Raw genomic sequence first — 18,632 nt, 5'->3', positions numbered from 1 at the left:
AAGAGACTAATTAATACCCCTTCTAAAGCTAGGAGTATCTCTTTATATATTTCCTAGTACTTAGCCAGGTATACGAAGTCCTTTATTTAATTAGGAAATCCCATATAATCTATATAATTCCGATTATAAGCTATATCTAAAATAGGAAACTAGATCTATAATATCTAATACCTATCTATATACTATTATATATACTTATTATATTAACTTCTCCTCTAGGCTCTTATCCCTAAAAGGCCTGGGAAAACTGCAAATAGCTTTATAAATATCTCCCTAAAACTTTCCTAGCTACTGGCTTTCTCTAAAGACTTCCTATAATTACCCTATTATTATATTAGGTAATAGAGTTAAGAATATAGTTTACTAACCCTTTCTAGCTAGTTCGTAAATTGCCTCTGGCGATTTCCCCTTATAAAGGTAGTATGAATATAATATATACTATTAGATATAAAGCTTATCCGATCTTCTAATTAGTTTATAAATCCTAACTTAGCCTCTATTTATAAATAAATTATTACTCTATAGGCCCAAGAGCTTAAAAAAGTTAATCCGATTTTCTGGTTCGTTTATAAATCCCTTTTTTGGAATTTTCTGGGTATTTCTAGTATAGAGCCGGTTCCGAATTCGTAATTACTATTTAGGGAGAGAATATTATAAAAAGGCCTCCCTTTTCCCACTAATTAACCTTTCTTTTCCTTAACCATAATACTATACCTAGCTTCTTCTTATCTCTTGCCTTCCTTCTTTAAGCCTTCTTTAAGCTCCTTTAAGCTTCTTTAAGCCTTATTTAAGCTTTATTTAAGTCCTCTTCTAATTCCCTCTTCTATTTCTTTATCTATTAAGATAAATACTTTTCTTAGTACTTATTAGCCTATTATTACCCGTTTGGCTAATGCTCCTATATTCTTAATTTGCCCTTACTATCTTTAATATTTCAAAAATATTATTAAGTTTCCTAACCTCACTTATATTAAGAGTAATAATTGCTCGGTATATAATTACTACTATTCTAAGAATAAGAAGTATAATCTTATAAGTTATAAATTCCTTCTTTTATTTCTTATTCTAATACTATCCAAGGTTCCTTAAGTATATATAATATAGTTAAACTACCTTTTTTAAGCTATTAATATATATAAGTATCTTTCCTATTCTTTACCCGAAAGAAAGAAGGCTATTACTACTCTTCTTCTATACTAAACTATATATACTTCTCGTATTAAAGCTATTATTCAAGGCTAATGGATTTCCCTAATAATCCAAGGAATAGATTAAGTAATTCTTACTAGCTTAGTATAAGTATAAAATACTCTTAATAGTATAATTAATATTCTTTAGTATTAAGTAAGCTTACTTCTTTCTTGTTTCTTATTAATAGCTAATAGCTTTATAGGTTAATTTACTACCTGTTTCTTAAGAGAATCCTAATAAGAATAATAATAAGGATAATAGAGAGTAATTATAAGGGTAAGGTATTTATAGAATATAGAAATTAAAGTTTTTAATAATTTTTATATGGTTTTTCTAAGAATAAATATATGGTTTTTTAATAGTTTCCTAATAAAAGCATTTATCTTTTATACCTCCGTTTAGCTAATAGTATTATAATATTACTCTTTTCCAAGTATTCTTATAATTCTTAAGCTATATTCTCTAGATTACTTAGTAGTTCCTATATATTATCCGCTAGTAAATAGCTCTTCTAATAAATGAGATACTCTCTTTCTTTTCTGTTCTTCCTATAGGCTATAATAGATTTCACCTTGAATTCCTCTTTGCCCTCAATTCCGACCGGCTCTAGTTCTACTATAATACTAGCTCGCAGGTATTATAATTCCAAAAGAGAAATATAGAAAATATTATAGATCTAATATAATAGTAGTAATTCCAAATAGTATATCTGTCTATATATTTCTATAACTTCCAGAACTTTAAAGAGGCCGAGATATCTATTTGCTAGCTTTATACTAGGTTATAGCTATTAAATATTCTTTATATAAAACATAACTTTATTATATATCTTAAACTTCTTATTAATATATTTCTTATTATAGTACTTTTTCTATATATCTACTACTTCTTATTATCGTTTCTCTAGTACCTCCCGTTCTACTTAAATCCTTTATACTCTTTTCTATACTACCGGTACTTCTTTTTCTGGAATATTGTCCTTAATATATAATTTAATACTAGAATAGAATCTATATAAAGTATAGAATAGGGATATTCCTATTATTAAATATATAGAGTTATTATATATAAATTCTATAAAAATAAGCTTTATTATTCAGTTATCTTACTAGTAGCTAGTATAGTACCTCAAGTATTATTCTAGAATTTGGTTCAGATTCTCTATTTATCTATTAGTTTATAGGTAAAATACTATATTTAGCCATTATTAAATCTTTAAGTAGAAGTATAGACTTAACCAGAACTTACTTATAAAGACAGATCCTTTATTAGAGGTTATACCTATAGATATACTAAAGTCTTTAATAATATAATATATAAATAGCTCCGCTAGCTCAGGAGCCGAGACCTTCTTAGTAATCGGAATATATTATATTATTTTCGTATACCTATTAATAATAATAAGTATAGAATTATATACTTTACTATAAAACCTAGAAAGGGGCAGCCCTATAATAAAGTCTATAGTAATTTCTTGCTATAGCTTAGAGGAGAGGAGAAATAAACTAAATATATTATATAGTAGATATTTCTTTATCTTAGTTTATTAATATATAGGACAAGTTCTAATATAGTCTTTTATATTCTTTCTTATACTTTACTAGAAGTACTTTCTCTAGAGAATCTCTAGTATCTTACTAGTACCAAAATACCCACCTATAGGATTATTATAGTTAGCTTATAATAATTCTTTTTTAAGAGCCGGCTTATTTAGTATATAGATAATATCCCGATATCTTAATAACCCAGATATATTAAGTTCCCAAGTTTTAATAGCTCTAGTAAAGGTTCCCTTTAAGAACTATTTATATTACCGGTATTATACTAATAGATTAAGCCTTTAGTACTATAATAGTAGTTTAAGTAATATTTCTCTGCTTTCTTTATATACTATTTCGGACCCAGCTACCTATATAGCTAGAATCCGTAATATATACTATTTATAACTAGCTATACTAGTAATAGGCTCAAATAGTAGTATCTCCGGTACTATTCTATTACTAAAATAGACTTCCTCTTTAGAATTCCTTAGTATCTTACTAATTAAGGAATACTTATCTCCTCTTTTCTAGGCCTTATATTACGGTATTATAGGAATAGTATAGTATCCTATTACTATTACTTATAGGGTTCTCTATTCTATATTCTATAGCTTATTATAAAGTATAGGTAGTAAAGTATCTTTATTTATACCTGCTATAAAGTCTGGCCTCCTTAATAGCCTATTAGTGGGATTACTATATCCCGGCTAGTACTCTAAGATAAAGTCAAAAATAGCTAGTTTCTTTACCTATCTTATCTATTAACTATTTAGTTTTCTTTTAGTTATAAAATATTTCAAGTTATTATAATCTGTCTTAATAATAATAGTATACCGGATATATATTAGGTAATACTACCAAGTACGAAATACTAGAATAATGGCCAAGAGTTTAGAATTATATATCTTATACCTGCTCTTAATTATAGTTATCTTTTTTAAATAGAAAGTAATAAGGTACTATCTGGCTTCTATTTCCTTACTAAAAAGCTAGGAAATTATATCTATAACTATAAATCCTAAAGTATCCGTTTCTATATAAATCTTTAAGGCTAGGTCAAAATAATAAAAGATTAGTACTATTATAAATATAATTTATAGCTCCCTAAAAGCCTTATTTACCTTATTTGTCTAGCTAAACTAATATAATAGTTTTCCGCTAGTTTTTAGTAAATTAGTTAACTCTTTTACTACCCTGGAATATCTATAGATAAACCTCTAGTAAAAGTTAGTAAAACCCAGAAATACTTAGACTTTTCGGATATTATTTTTTGGGGCCGGCTATTCTCTAATAGCTATAACCCGGCTAGCCTTTATTTCTATACTATCTAGGCTAATTATAAATCCCAGAAACTTTACCCTCTTTATATTAAACTCGTATTTTGCCAAGTTTATAAAGAGCTAGTATTACTATAACTACTCGAGTATATATTAGACCGCTATTATATACTATTTTGGATTCTCTAAATAAATTAAAATATTATCCAGATAGATTATATAAATAATATTTATAAGGCCTACTAGTATATAGTTAATATATACCTGGAATATTACCGGAGTATTAGATAGTCTAAAGAATATAATATAGTACTCAAAATATCTATAGTATATTTGGAATATCGTTTTTTACTCATTACTCTCTTATATTCGCAATTAATAGTAAGTATTCTTTAAGTCTAGCTTTATATATACCTTTACTTTATAAAGCCTGTCTATTATCTTACTAATAAATAGTAATAGTATTCGGTTCTTAATAATAATCCTATTTAGACTCCGGTAGTTAATATATAGATATAGGCTGCCTTCTTTCTTTGGAACAAATATAATTAGGGTACTAGCTAGGCTAGTAGAATAATGAATCTATTTTTTCTCTAAGCTAGTATTAAGATATTCCCGAAGGATTTCAAGCTCTCTTTCTAATAAAGTATATATAGGACCATATAGTAGTTAGAATCCTGGTTCCAGATTTATATAATACTCTATTATATAATAGTTGGATAGTATACCTATAGCTTTTATAGAGAATATTCGGAAAAGGTCCTAATACTTTCTGGGAAGTATAGCTATCCCGTTTATAGTAATAGTAGTAACCCTTTAGCTATCTATTATAGGATAGGCAGTTAATAGAAAAATATATATCTTATACTTTATTACTTTAATAAACTTCCTGGTATTTAGAACTTTAATCTTCTATAGTCAAATCTGGTATTTCTATATTGCCTCCCTAAAGAAAATCAGGAAATTAATCTAGTAGAGCTATAGGAATCCAAGTATTATATTAATATAATTCAGATTAAAATTATATAATATAAAATATATATTAGCCTCTTTTTAGTTCCCTAGTATATCCTTAGTAATAATCCCAAGAATATAATCTCTATATAAATAAATCCTCCTTTCCTCTAGTAAGGATAAGGGAATTACCCTTAATATTAATGGAATACCTATATCTAAGGCTAACCTCCTCTTTATATAATTAGCCTCTATACCCGAATTAACTAATACTCTAATTCTTTACTCACCTTTTCTTATCTTAATAGTAACCTTAATTACTATTCTCGTTTTAGGAGCCTTATTCTCTATAGTATAAACGAGTATAACTATTATAGGGTATACCCGTTTCCCGGCTTCTTTAGTTCTGGGTACTTATATACCTTATAGCCAGACTTGTTATAATTATAGCAAGTCGGTTTTCCCCGATTTGGGCAGGTAGTAGTATAGTAACCCTTTTTCTAGTAAATAAAGCAAGTTATATCCGGTTTTATAGATCCCAATATAGGTACTATATTAGACCTTATTACTATACTTTTACTACCCCGGTTATATGAATCTCGTAATAGGGATATATTTCTCTTCCGTTTCTCTTTATTATTTCCTCTCTCTTTTCTCTAATTTCCTTTCTTTTATTAATTTATTAGCTTATTATTATATTCCTATTAAGTAAACTAGTTTAAGTTATTCTTAATTCTTATGGCTATAGAAATAAGCTTCTTTCTTTCTTATAAAGTATTTCCTTAGTAATTAATCTCGTCCCGAATTTCCTGCCTTAAGCTACTAAATAAGTTATTCCGCTCTTATAGTAAACCCGTATATCCCAAGTTATCTAATAGGCTATTCAAGTAGGATATAAAGCTTTAGATACTCTAACCTAGCTACTATTTTATATCTTTAAACTTAGTAAGGGTATTATTACTATAGTTCTCTGGATCCAAGATAGAATTCTTTATAAACTTAATAAAAGTCTCTTAATCCGTAATATTAATATCTACTAATTACTTCCTATACTTCTAGATATCCCTAGCTATATCCTTAAAGCAGGAAGTATAATATATAACCTTTACTATATCTATAGCCTAGGTAATTCTGCCGTCTTTATATTATTTTAGCTTTGCCTAGTAAAAGAAGTCCTGGGCTTCCTTAATACTCTTCCCCTTATAAGTTAGTAATTCTCGGGTTTTTAGAGCCCTATAAACTAAATATACTACTAGTAGTATAATAGGTTCTATAATAGATATCCAAATATCCTTAAGATAGTAAATCTAAGCTTCTAAATCCTCTAGATTCTCCCTCTATTATATCTCTGCTTCTAACTTAGTAATATAATAATAAGCCGCCGCTAGCTTCTCCGTTATTATTATCTTGCTAGCTAGTTCTGGGGATATCTGAGTTCTACTTCCTTCTCCTAATTAGGTAGTAGCTAGAGTAGCTAACTAGGTACTTCTCTGGGTACCTGACTAGGTTACCCTAGTAATAGTAGAGGCGCTTCTTCTGGTTAATACTCTAGCTATTAGTGGTTTTATCTATTAATGGCTTGACTACCTCGTAATAAACTGCTCCCCGAAAGTTAGATTAATTAGAATATAAGGTATATAATAGCAGGGTAATATATAAGTAGTTAAGGTAAGTAAGCTATAGAGTAATGCTTATAAATATAACTAATTCCAAGAATTAATTCTAATAAGAGACTAATTAATACCCCTTCCAAAGCTAGGAGTATCTCCCTATATATTCCCTAGTACTTAGCCAGGCATATAAAGCCTTTTACTTAATTAGGAAATCCCATATAATCTATATAATTCCGATCGCAAGCTATACCCAAAATAGGAAACTAGATCTATAATATCTAATACCTATTTATATACTATTACATATACTCATTATATATAAGATCCTCTAAAATAGTTAAATAGACTTTCTCTCAGTTAGCCTATATAAGATTACTTATCTAATATATATTTAAATATAAAATTTGTATCTAATTTTTATTAGTTTCTTAATTTTTATATTATATATATAATTAATAAGCTTTTATAAAGCTTTATAAACTAAATATCTTACTTTTATATATTATTTTTTTTCTAAATTACTTCTTAGCTTAAAATACTTCCTTAATCTTTTATATTAAGCTCTAATTAAATATTCGAGTATTAGAAATATAAGTATACTACTAGTACTAGTAGGAATTTTAATTAGAATATTAAAGTAAGTAAAAAGTAGCTTATATTTAAGGAAAACTAAATTAAACCTATATTTTAATTATATTAATACTATATTCTTTTTATAATTTTCTAGTCTAACTATAAGATTATATCTATAATATTAAGCTTTCTTTTTTACTAGGTAAGTTTCAGAAATAATATTTATATAAAACCCTTTAATAACTATAATATTATAAAGAATTAGATCTTTAGTATATAGTTTTATAGGTCTATTAACTATATTTTTAATTATATAAGTACTATATCTAATAATCGGAAGACTAATTATTTCTGCTTCTATATAATTATTAATTTTCGCTTTAATAAAAGTACTAGAATTAATTAGATCCTTATTATTAACTAGATATATAGTATTATAGTTATTTAATAAAGTGTTTTAAAAGAATAAATATCTTAAGAAATTAAGTATTATATAAATCTTTTAGCCTGAGCTCTAAATTATAAATATTAGATTTACTAAAATAATATTAAAGTTTCTAGAAAATTGGGTTCCGGCTACTTTAAGCTTTTTTTTAAAACTAGTACTAGATATTGGTTTCTCTATAGCTTATTTACTAGTAATTTTTATACTATATTTCTCTTCTAGCTAAAATTTCAGATTCTTCTAATATTTAATTAAGAGTTTTTCCTAAATCTTTCTAATCTATTTCTTATTAGACTTGAATTTTATTTAAGTTTTACTTAATCCGGTAATTGCAATTTCTATAGTAATATAGCTAAGTGAGTTCTACTAGTACTTAAAGTTCTTAGTACTTTTATAAGAGAACTTATAGTACTTATATTTATCCAAATCGGGTTTATTATCCGATTCTTTACTAGATTAATTCCCGAATATAGTAAAAATTATAGAAGCTTCTAAGTATTTAATATTCTAATTTTCTAAAATTATTTAATTAAATATCTGGCTATACTATTTGAGTATAAGAATCAGAAGCTCTAGTTTATTCTTACTATATAGATTACTAAGCTATTCTATTACCTAGATTAGTACAAGTTTCTACTAGAGGGCTATTAAGAACTCGATTATTACTAGAATACTTTTAATTTTAGTAATTTTAAAAACTCTAGTATAATTAAATGCCTTTTTCTAATTAGTAAACTAGTATTTTGGGTTTACTTCTTCTTTACTTATTTATAATAGAACCGAGCTATATACTCTTTGAATAATAATAATTTATACTATATTTATAGAATTATATTTTATTAATAAAGCCTTAAAAACCTTATAAATAGAACTTTACTTATTTTCTTTAAGTTCTAAAATAGAGTTTATAAGAATCTCTATATTAACTATTTAATAAAGCTATTATCTAATTATATAGTAGTATACTAGCTTATTTATCTAGTCTAGTTTCTTAATCTTATAGTTCTATAAGAGTACTAAATAGTAATTTCTAATATTTCCGAATATTATAGGCTATAGAAATACTAGTTTTAATTCTTTCTTAACTATAGGTAGTATATTAAATAAATAGAATAGAATAGAATAATAGCTATTACTTTTATTTTATTTAAGCTAAAAACCCGTTACTTTTATTTTATTTATATATTATTTAAGTTATTTATAAATAATAATAAATAATTTAAATAATATATATAATCTATATATATACTTGAGCTAGCCTAATCTGGTATGGCTTCGGGGAGGGCCCGCACCTAGCTTTACCTAATATTACCTTACTACCCAATTAGGTAGTTATAGTACTTAGTAAGCGAATTGAACCTTAGTAATAATTAGTTTATTTATAATATAAAATCTGTATTTAAATAGCCTTATATAAGTATTAGCTTAGCTTATATAAGGCTATTTAATAAATACCTTAGTTCTTTTTTTTAAATTTAAATATATATTAATTTACTATAATTAATTAACTTTTATATAACTTCTATTTAGTTATTTATAGTTATTTATATTATTTATAAATAATTATTCTATTTTACTCAAATTATTTAAGATATTTATTACTCTTATTTTATTTAAGTTATTTATGAATTATTTATAAATAACTTAAATAACTTAAATAATTCTTTAATATACTAATTATAGGTCGAGTATTCTTATTCTAATTCTCTACTTTAACTTAGTATCTAGTATAGTAATCCTCGATTTCCTTTAGTATAAGCTTGTTAATTATAAGAGAAGGCCTGGAAGAAGCTACTATATTCGTTTTAATTACTTTATTATTAAATAGATTAATCTTATTTCAGATGCCCTTATTACCGGCTACTTTATAGAGAGTATTAAATTAGTCCGGCTAGAAACTGTAGTTCTTTAGAATAATAATCTTTATTATAGCTTCTAATATAATTGCAATTAAGCTTATAGAAATAGTAGAAACTATAGAAATGAGTTTTATTAAGTAGTTAATAACAGAAATGCAAACCGAAGTGTAATTTTCGAAGAAATAAATTAAATAAGCTTTTGAATACTTTCTATAGTATACTAATTAGGAAGCTTGTTAGTATAAGGCCGGGCTTATAACTAATATATATAAAGATTATAGAGTAGGGAGTTATATTAAATAATAAAAAAGTTAATTAAACTAGCTAGAAAAGAGCTTAAGTAAAGTATAAAGCTTTAGGAAGTAAATATATAGATTCTGACTAAGTAAAGCAATTATGCTAGCCTCAAATTAGTAATTCTTATTATAACAAATTCTTATATAAAATATAATTATAATTAAATAGCTAATATTTTGTTTTTATTTTATATAATATATTAAATAATTATATTAGATTAGAAATTCTAATTTATATTCGATTTTTATAATAAATTTAATATAAAAATTAATATAAAACTATTAGCTAATTTCTATTTATAACTAAAAAGAATTATAAGTTTTATATTTTTCTAAATTAGAACTTTTTTATTAAAACTAGTTTATTTAAAAAAAACTAAATAGAAATAAAGCTAAAATATTAATAAATTAATAATATAAATTATAGTAATTTATTTAAAATTATATAAAATAAATATAAAAATAATATATAATATATATTAATAAATATTATTATTTAATTAATTTTAAAATTAGAAATAAAATATAAATTATTATAAAATATTAAAAATCTAATTATTTAAACTAGAAATTAGAAAACTAAATAAAGAATTTATTTAAGATTCTAGAATAATATAATTATTTATTTTTTTCTAAAGCTATTAAAAATTATAGAAATATATTTAGCTTTTTATATAAAAAACTTATAAAAAAACTTATAGAATTCTTTATTAAATTAAATAAATTTAAAATTACTTTTATTAATATTAGTAAATAATAAATAAAAATATAATATTAAATAAGTTATTATAATTAAACTAATAAAAACTAAACCAAAATATAAAATTTAGTAAATTAGTTAAAATAAGAATTTAGTATAATATCTAGTTTTAATATTAAATAATAATTCTCTAATTTTATAAAGCTTTTATAATAATAATATTAATATACTAAAAATTTTATAAAACTTATAATATTAGCTAAATTATATAAGAAAATTATATTTATTTAAATTTATATAAAAATAATAATTAATTTTCCTAAATTATATATTAAAAATATTTATTTTTTATATATAATATTTATATTTAAAATATTAGTTTATTATAAAAAGAAAAATAATATAAAATTAGAAGAATTAATAGCTTTTATAAAGTTTAAAAACAAGCTTATTTTAAAAAAGAAAATAATATTATAATTTCTAGATATCTAATATTTAAAATATTTTTTAGATATATATAATATAATTATTTTATTAGAAAAATATATTTAAAATATATTAGAAATATTTAAAAAACTAAAGTTCTTTTAAAACTAATATATTATAAAATATATATTTTTTTTTATAATTTCTTATATTTTAGTTTTTTCTTTTTTAGCTTTAAATTATTTTTATAAGAAATCTTTTATTATATTTTCTAAATCCTAAATACTATATTTATAATAATAATTAATAAAATAAAAAATAGTAAATAATTATATATAAAAGCTAATTTTTTTAAAAAAAAAGCCTAAAAAAGAATTTAAAATATAAAAATAAAATAGTTTTATAAATAAAAATATAAATAATAAAAAACTTATAAGAGTAAATAAAGCTTAAAAGAATTTATAAAAAAAAAGTTATATAAATAGAAATAAGTTTTATAAAAATTTATAAATATAATATAATTTTTTTTAATTTATATATTATATTAATATAATTATATTTAAATAAAAGATTTTATAAATAATAAAGAATTTAATAATTAAAAATAAAGCTTAAAATAGCCTATAAAATAAAAGAAAGAGCTCTATAAATATAATTAGAAATATAATAATTTATTAAAAAAGAGAAAGAGCTCTATATTAAAGCTAAAGTTACTCTCTCTTCTCGAATCGAGATTAGGGCAAAATTAAAGACTGGCCCCGGAGCTTGCACAGGGCCGCCAGGCTTGAATTTTAGCGAAGCGGCCCTGTTGATAGAGTATTAACTTCACGTTAACTGACCTAAAATTATAGCATTAGGAGCTGAAGGGCCCTTCCCGAGAGACTATCCAAAGGTCAAGAAACTTTATTAGGAGGCGCTTGATTACGTTGAGTCCCTCTCGGTAATTTTTTAGTTCGAGAATCCGGCTAGGCCAGTTGACTCGAATGTCATTGGCTTCCTGTACAGCGAGAATAGCTCCACACGGTTACTTGGCTCTATATTCTTTTGATCCATCGACCGTATTTATTCTCTATTGCCGAAAGCCGCATAGCAATCGTGAAGGCAAGCATTGGAAAGCTTTCTGCCCAGCAGCATCTCTTTCATCACCTGCCCCCGCATCAGTACAAGTTTTCACGCTTTCTTTCTTTTTTCAGCGTCAAATGGATTAGCTGGCCCATGTGCAGATACCATAAGCACTCTTCTAACACCTGCCGAGAGACTAAGTAACAGAGATAATTCTATGGCAAACCGGAGATTACCACCCATGAGTTCTGAACTAGGTTCCACAATGAAGTCTTTGTCCCTAATTTTGCTCAAATCATGGCACCTCAGGCGAGTTGAAAAGAATATTCAGTTCCCGGGAATGTGTTCGGTTTAACTCTAATATCCTTGAATCCCGACCAGTGCAAATAGGTCATTTTCACGAGATTGAATTTGGCTACACTTCTATGCTTTTGCCTACTACAGAAGGCGTGATGTATACCAAATCCGCTCCGACTCTGAACTTCCAACACTCCATGCTACAGGTACAGATGAGCCACTTTCAGGAGATACTGCCCCGGAATCCAGTGGTAATTGGAGTGGAATAAACTGGACCAATGATTTTCTGTTCTGGGGCGTAGCACCTCACCCAAGTCGATGTTGACGATGAGGTGGCCTGAATGTGGATTGAAAAAAGGGCTGTTGAGATTGTTGATAACTCCAAGGCAGTCGTCTTGAGCATTGATTGCCTAGGTCAATACACCGATCTGGCCGAACATGGTGTTAATGTCGAAAGAGTGGTTAACGGCAGGAAGATAACGGAGTCAATCTCTGATTTTAGAATCATTGATAGATTTCTACAGCAGTGAGATATACCTGTACAGGATTGGGAAGACAAGTCCATCAATGTCAACTTGCTCTAATGACCCACAAGCATCCGCTCTAAAATAGGAATTTTGCGCGAAAGCTCAGCGGAAGACAATTAGCAGTGCAGAAATCCCTTTCACCGGAAGTGAGTAAGAGAATAGCACTTGTAGTTAAGCAAAAAGATCTAACCACGCTTCTCATAGTGTTATATCCTCTATGCCCAAGCTCGACTCATTGTAAAACTCCTCAACCTTCTGAGCAGTGATTTTGTTCTCGATATCACCCATAGCAAAAGGCAAGACTGCCTTTACATCAGCAATCCCCATCTTCAAACCCGAGCTCTTTGCATTACGCTCTCTTATCTTGACGTGCAACGAGGCAACTCGCAGGATGTTCTTAATGGTTCGCCCATCTAGCGGAATTCGGCTTAGTCTCTCGAAGTCGGACTCATCGAAGTCGCAGTCTGTCTGTTTAGCCATTGTTTCCCAAATGAAACTCCGCTGCTTCGGAACGAGTGGCTCGTATCTGAGAGTGATGTGTACTCTTGAAAATAATGCTTTGTCGAAATCGGTAATTCTGTTGGTGGTAAGAAAGATAATGCCAGACTGATACTCAATCATACGCAGCAAAACTAGATTCAAATTAGTAGCCCCTTCCAACGATAATCGTACTTAAAGGAGCACACAAGGCTAAAAATACATACTTGAAGTCAATGCATTCTTCTTCCCATCTGAATAATGGCCTCCGCGGGAGGCAACGAAAGTGTCAGCCTCGTCAAAAAGAAGAATAGCTTCCCATCGAGCGATCCTTTTGAATATGCGTTCCAATTTGTCTTCGATCGAGATCGAGTTATTGTAACTATAGGCCATATCTAACAAGCCTAGTTCGGCCCCACTAATGTAGTAAAGGGGACATCGAAGGGTTTCAGCCGCACTTTCTGTCTTGATCTCAGATATAGAGTCTAACAAAAGCTTTTGAAAGGAGCTTACCAGCTGTCATGGTTTTCCCGCATCCTGGGGGCCCGTGGAGGAGGAACACAAGTCCGCGTCCCTTACCCGGAATGTAGTCGTCAAAGTCAGGAGAAGAAGCATGATGGCTCTCAATGAGGCCGCTCACAACCTCTTTCTGTTTCTTGTCCATTTGCAGCATATCGTATGTTCCTTGCTTCCAGACAATAGGCCTCACAGAGTCAACCATAACGAGACCCCATCTCTTGAACTTCAAGGAATAGGCTACAATAGTTGCTGGCGCTGTGAGGAAGTCTTCGGGTTGAAGATTGGTTCCAGTTAGCCCACCCATGTCATCAGCACCGAGAACAGACTTAATGTTTCGCTGGTTATCCTGCAAGACGACCGGCCCCTCCCGGGGGCCAGCATATCCACCAACAATAGTTTCCCGAAATCGAGGGTCCTCAAGATACTTGCCCGCGGGATCAACGATGAGTCTTCCTTCATGCTGCACAAATGTCAGCTGTGCACCTTGCTGCGAATGGGATTTATTACCTCACGAGTAGGTTTGCTAAAGAAGTCGACGCCAGTAGTGGTGTTTGTAACCATGGGATGGCTCTCACCCCCGGAGATCTCCCAGAAAGGACCAGAGCAAGTGCGGTGGGACCCTTGTGTTGCACGGGTTGTTTGTAAGGAATCGCCAGTGCAGAGCTCAACGTATTTCTTTCCGCGCTCGATGAGACTTTGTCTCAACTCTTCTTTCAATGGATGTAGGTCGAGAGGATAGGCGGGCAATGCGCGAATTGCTTTGGCGCCTTGGAATCCTCCAATCCCGAATGGCCTTTCAACTTTTAAAAACTGCTTACCATCGAAGCTAGTAAATTCGGCGGTGATCAACCACACAGGCAGCAGATTGTCTTGTTGATTATCTCTGCTCTGTTGAAAGCAACTCTTGACGACGACGCACCAGATCATTGTCTTCTCTGGAGCTTCCCTACTCTGCAAGATGATCTCGGATCCAACCGGAAAGAGAGACCAGAGATCTGCGGCACTAATCCGGCCCTCCGTCAGGGAAGCCTCGATTGCGGTGATTGTCTTCCCCATATAAGATTTTTGGAATACTTCCAACAGCTCAAGCTCTCTCTTGAGTCCGTCGTCTGTTGCCTCTTTGATTGCTTTCTGGATTCGGTCTCGATTGAAGTATAGGTCAGAGAAAGGCTCGGTAATCATGATAGGATCTTGTTCCAGACTGATCGACGTGAACCCTTGAACGATCTCTTTGAATGCTTGACGAAGAATTGTGGACTGGATCTCCAACCTCAAGGTCCATGTATCACCCTTATTGGGATCATAGTGATAGATGCGTCTGAAGAGGAGAGAGACATCACTGAATTTACCCTTCGATGACCTCTTCCTTCCATCGCTACTTCTACTTTGCTTTTCAGACGTTTTGAAAACATCACCAGTGTTCCCGTATGAGTTGGAGAGCTGGGTGACATCTTCAAAGCCAGAATTGTATGGTGGCTTCTCATCGGATTTTTCTGGGGCCTTGCGGAACTTCGTGTAGTCTTCGTATGATTCCTCGAAGTTGTCTTCCATGAAATCATCTTCCATATTGCCTTGAAGATGTTGTTCCTGCCGGTTTACAATCGGACGTGATCGAGCGATAGATAGCATGAAATCCGAGATGATCCATTCAGAAATGAAATCACTGAAACAGGAGGAAAAGGTCGAACCAAAGCAGAAGGCCTCAATGACGATCAGTACACAGCCACTGCCTGCCCATCTCTTTGGGGGCTTTTTTTTGTCAAGGTAATGTTTATTGTGACCGAGTAGATATGCAGCGCTCATGTGGGGCCGGGATCGGTGAACCCTGTGGCAGCTCGGGGCTGTGCATGGCGTGCCGCTAGATAATTACTTATAACGACTAGTGGCTCGTCATTTGCGGCCCAACATCTGTGAGGTAACCTGTGTCAGGGCGCAGTCATTGAAAAATTTGCGTGAGGCTTTCTTTCAGGCTTTCTTTCAGGTTTTTCACCCCTAACATGCATACCTGCTGATATTCAAGGATGAATCGGCTGACGCTCCCCCACCGATCACGAAAGCAGTCTCCTTACTCGAAAGCAAACCTTTGGCATTTTGACGTCAAGCACCAAATCAAGTAATCACGATGGCCACGTTAAGCAGAGGGAAAATTAATCCTGCTGATTCAAGCGACATCGAGAGGTCTAAGAAATCAACTCCAGAATCGGACCAGCAGCAAGCTCATGTAGAGTGGTCCTTACCAAGCCTCGACGTGGAAACCACCAAATCAACATTGAGGAGCCATGAACACTTTGTGGTTAAGAGCGGTTATGTCATGAGTGATCTTCCAAAATTCGATGACCTCTTACCCTATGGCACAACTGCGGAGGACGAGACCGGGCTTTGGGAGAAGGAAGTGGCACGTCTTGTCAAAATTGCAAACTCTCCAGCAGCACTTCATCTCCACGGAGAAGAAGACTGGTTTGGAAAAGCGGATCGAGATGGTTATACCAGATTACACAAGATTGCAATACAGCTACAAGACGCGCTTGATATCTGTAACCATGACAATGAGCTGCTGTTGATCGAACACATGTCTGAGCAGGCAGATCGACAGACCTACAACACCGCACATAACAGATTACTGCGGTATTACGACCCCGATGAAGGAAAGGAAAGATTCCAGCGTCATCTCCGTCTCGACAACAGCAATGACAGATACTACCATGCCATCGTCAACTACCTTACTGGCATGATGGTGCGCGTCCTTTTGCGCGTGATGCGTGGGGCTTTGTGGGAGGAGCAGTGCGTCGTCACAGTTGCAAAGTTTGCCGCAAAGCTGAAGATCTTGGTGAACGACTTGCCAATGTTTGCGGCAACTTGCCTCACAAGGACAGAGGAAGTCCAGTTTCGTACCTTTCACCAAGCGAAAGTGGACAGCAGAATGGAATACGGCAATTCAACATTGGATAACGATGGATTAGTGCCGCCGGAGAAGATCCCGAACAGCCAGCAGCCTCAATTGGAGCGAGGCTCGGTCGATGCCGAGATGCGATATTTCATTCTTATGAAGACCTTTCATCTTGGCATCTCCCGTCTTCTTGTATCGACGCTTTCAAATCTCAGATCGAATGAAGACACAGAGATGTCGACGGATGTCTTCAATACCAGTGTTATGATGTACGAGGACTACATCATTAACCGGCGGTTGTTCCTCTGCTCTCAACGCGATGGTACCATTGGTAGCGCTACTGATTCGAGAGTCATTGCGTCTGCGGGTGCGGCATTCCAAGTGTGCCTGGACGCCTGGAAACCTTTGGCAGACCTGCCAGCCGACAAGAACATCCTATCCCAGGACTGGACTCTACTGTCGTGGAAGTGGACAGAGCTCGACCCTAAAACTTTTGAACGGCTACCTGGCAACTTCACTTCGTCTGTGAAGTTGTCGACGATGAAGAGAGCCATCACTAGTCTCGTCCCATATTTCATGGTTTGCGGCAGCTTTCCTAGCCTGCTCCAGGACTTGTCCAACAAAGTCTCCTTAATCACAGATCCAACAGCACCAGTAAAGCCTGTCAACCAAAAACCTTTCTTGGCAGTGTTTACATCTCGGACAAGCGCATATATGGCCAAGCGGTTTGATATCTTCAGCGATGATGACGTTTGCGATATCTCGCATTCAGTGCTTGCCCGTGGGAAGGCTCTGGCCAGGTCAGCGACGACAGGTCTACCGATAATGTATGTTGATGATCAGCAGACAGCAACCAGTGAGAGTATACGCCTTACTCGGGATGCGGAGCGGAGGAGAATGGCTAAGGCTATGAAGGAGTTCCAGACCTGGATGATCGATGAGACATCAATTATCATTCCCCATAAGCTGTACGCCTGGGGATTCTTGGGCGGATCTGCGGTGGTTGTCTTCGGCGGCCTAGCCATGGGACTGACTGTAGGCGATCGAATCACCGGAGTTGATCCTTTAGGGCTCGCTAGCTACTGCTGGCTGTTTGCTGGATTCGTGTTACTTGTTGCGAAATCTCTCCGTGTCGAAAACTGGCCTTGGAGCCGTTTCTTCCGCGGTCAGGTGGTATGCAAATCAGTGAGTGAGGTACACTCCGTTACTGGGATGGATACGCAGATTATCCTAGCAATTTTGCTCAGGCTCGAGCCTAAGATGAGTTTGATCAAGCGAGGGCCTTTTAATGCTGTGTTCTCCAAGCGTGGAGCAGAAGGATTCGCTATTGATGTCCCACTACACACTTCCACCCTCATAGAAGGAGGTTTGATCCTTGTTAAGGTGCAGAGTGTTGTCGGAGATGCTCTCATAGGTATTCATTCTGATCTATGGACTCGATACGATTCTGTGTCTCCAAAGGGCGACAACGCGTTGGAAGACAGGGTAGTTTGTAAGGATTTCCTGGATCCAGGAACGTGGATATCAAAAGCTGAAAAGTTTCCCTTGTACACGTTGAGTCGAGATGATATTCAATGGTTTCGAGTTGTTGGGCTCTTTGAGAAAAACGCGTACTTTAATTAGGTTCACCTATCTATAATGTAGAACCGACAATGATGAGATCTAAAAGCAGCAAGCGTGAACTGCGACTACATGTCTAATTGCCTGAAGCGATTCTCTTGCAAAAAATAAATTTGATGGTATAATTCGTAAATTTGAAGAGTCCTGCTTCAAAGCGTTTATGACTGGCCTTAGAGAATGGGGACTTCTTGATCACGACTTCACGAAGCTCGGCGCAACATTCACGATTTGGCACAGGGTGTTGTGATTCAGCTACTTGTACATTGCTATTATTACAATGGCTATGGAGCTGAGAAGACCCTCCTTCTAATACCCAGAACACCGATCAGCACACAAGAGTAACCAGGGAAGAACAAGTATGGCTATAA

General features: G+C 32.2%; 2 protein-coding genes across 2 annotated transcripts; one reads left to right on the top strand and one right to left on the bottom strand.

Annotated features, from left to right (window-relative positions):
* Positions 1 to 12,958: 12,958 nt before the first annotated feature.
* On the bottom strand, positions 12,959 to 15,560 carry K444DRAFT_691480 (P-loop containing nucleoside triphosphate hydrolase protein; the record flags this gene model as incomplete). Its single annotated transcript, XM_024887794.1, has 4 exons — positions 12,959 to 13,393; positions 13,466 to 13,699; positions 13,752 to 14,217; positions 14,265 to 15,560. The coding sequence occupies 4 exons, from the start codon at positions 15,558 to 15,560 to the stop codon at positions 12,960 to 12,962; spliced, it is 2,430 nt and encodes an 809-aa protein (XP_024734826.1).
* A 391-nt stretch (positions 15,561 to 15,951) lies between these two features.
* K444DRAFT_564818 (uncharacterized protein) lies at positions 15,952 to 18,350 on the top strand. Its single transcript, XM_024877080.1, has 2 exons — positions 15,952 to 17,458; positions 17,495 to 18,350. The coding sequence occupies exons 1-2, from the start codon at positions 16,069 to 16,071 to the stop codon at positions 18,265 to 18,267; spliced, it is 2,163 nt and encodes a 720-aa protein (XP_024734825.1). The 5' UTR covers positions 15,952 to 16,068; the 3' UTR covers positions 18,268 to 18,350.
* Positions 18,351 to 18,632: the final 282 nt, after the last annotated feature.

This window comes from Hyaloscypha bicolor, assembly GCF_002865645.1.
Source record: "Hyaloscypha bicolor E unplaced genomic scaffold K444scaffold_113, whole genome shotgun sequence".
In the NCBI taxonomy this organism is placed as follows: Eukaryota; Fungi; Ascomycota; class Leotiomycetes; order Helotiales; family Hyaloscyphaceae; genus Hyaloscypha; species Hyaloscypha bicolor.
This window is presented reverse-complemented; position numbering and strand designations above follow the sequence as displayed.

Bases quoted from the DNA above. Each gene is read 5' to 3' on its own strand.
- K444DRAFT_564818 (XM_024877080.1), top strand. From the start codon at position 16,069: ATGAGTGATCTTCCAAAATTCGATGACCTCTTACCCTATGGCACAACT. The intron at 17,459-17,494 runs GTCTACCGATAA...ATCAGCAGACAG, and splicing joins GGCCAGGTCAGCGACGACAG to CAACCAGTGAGAGTATACGC.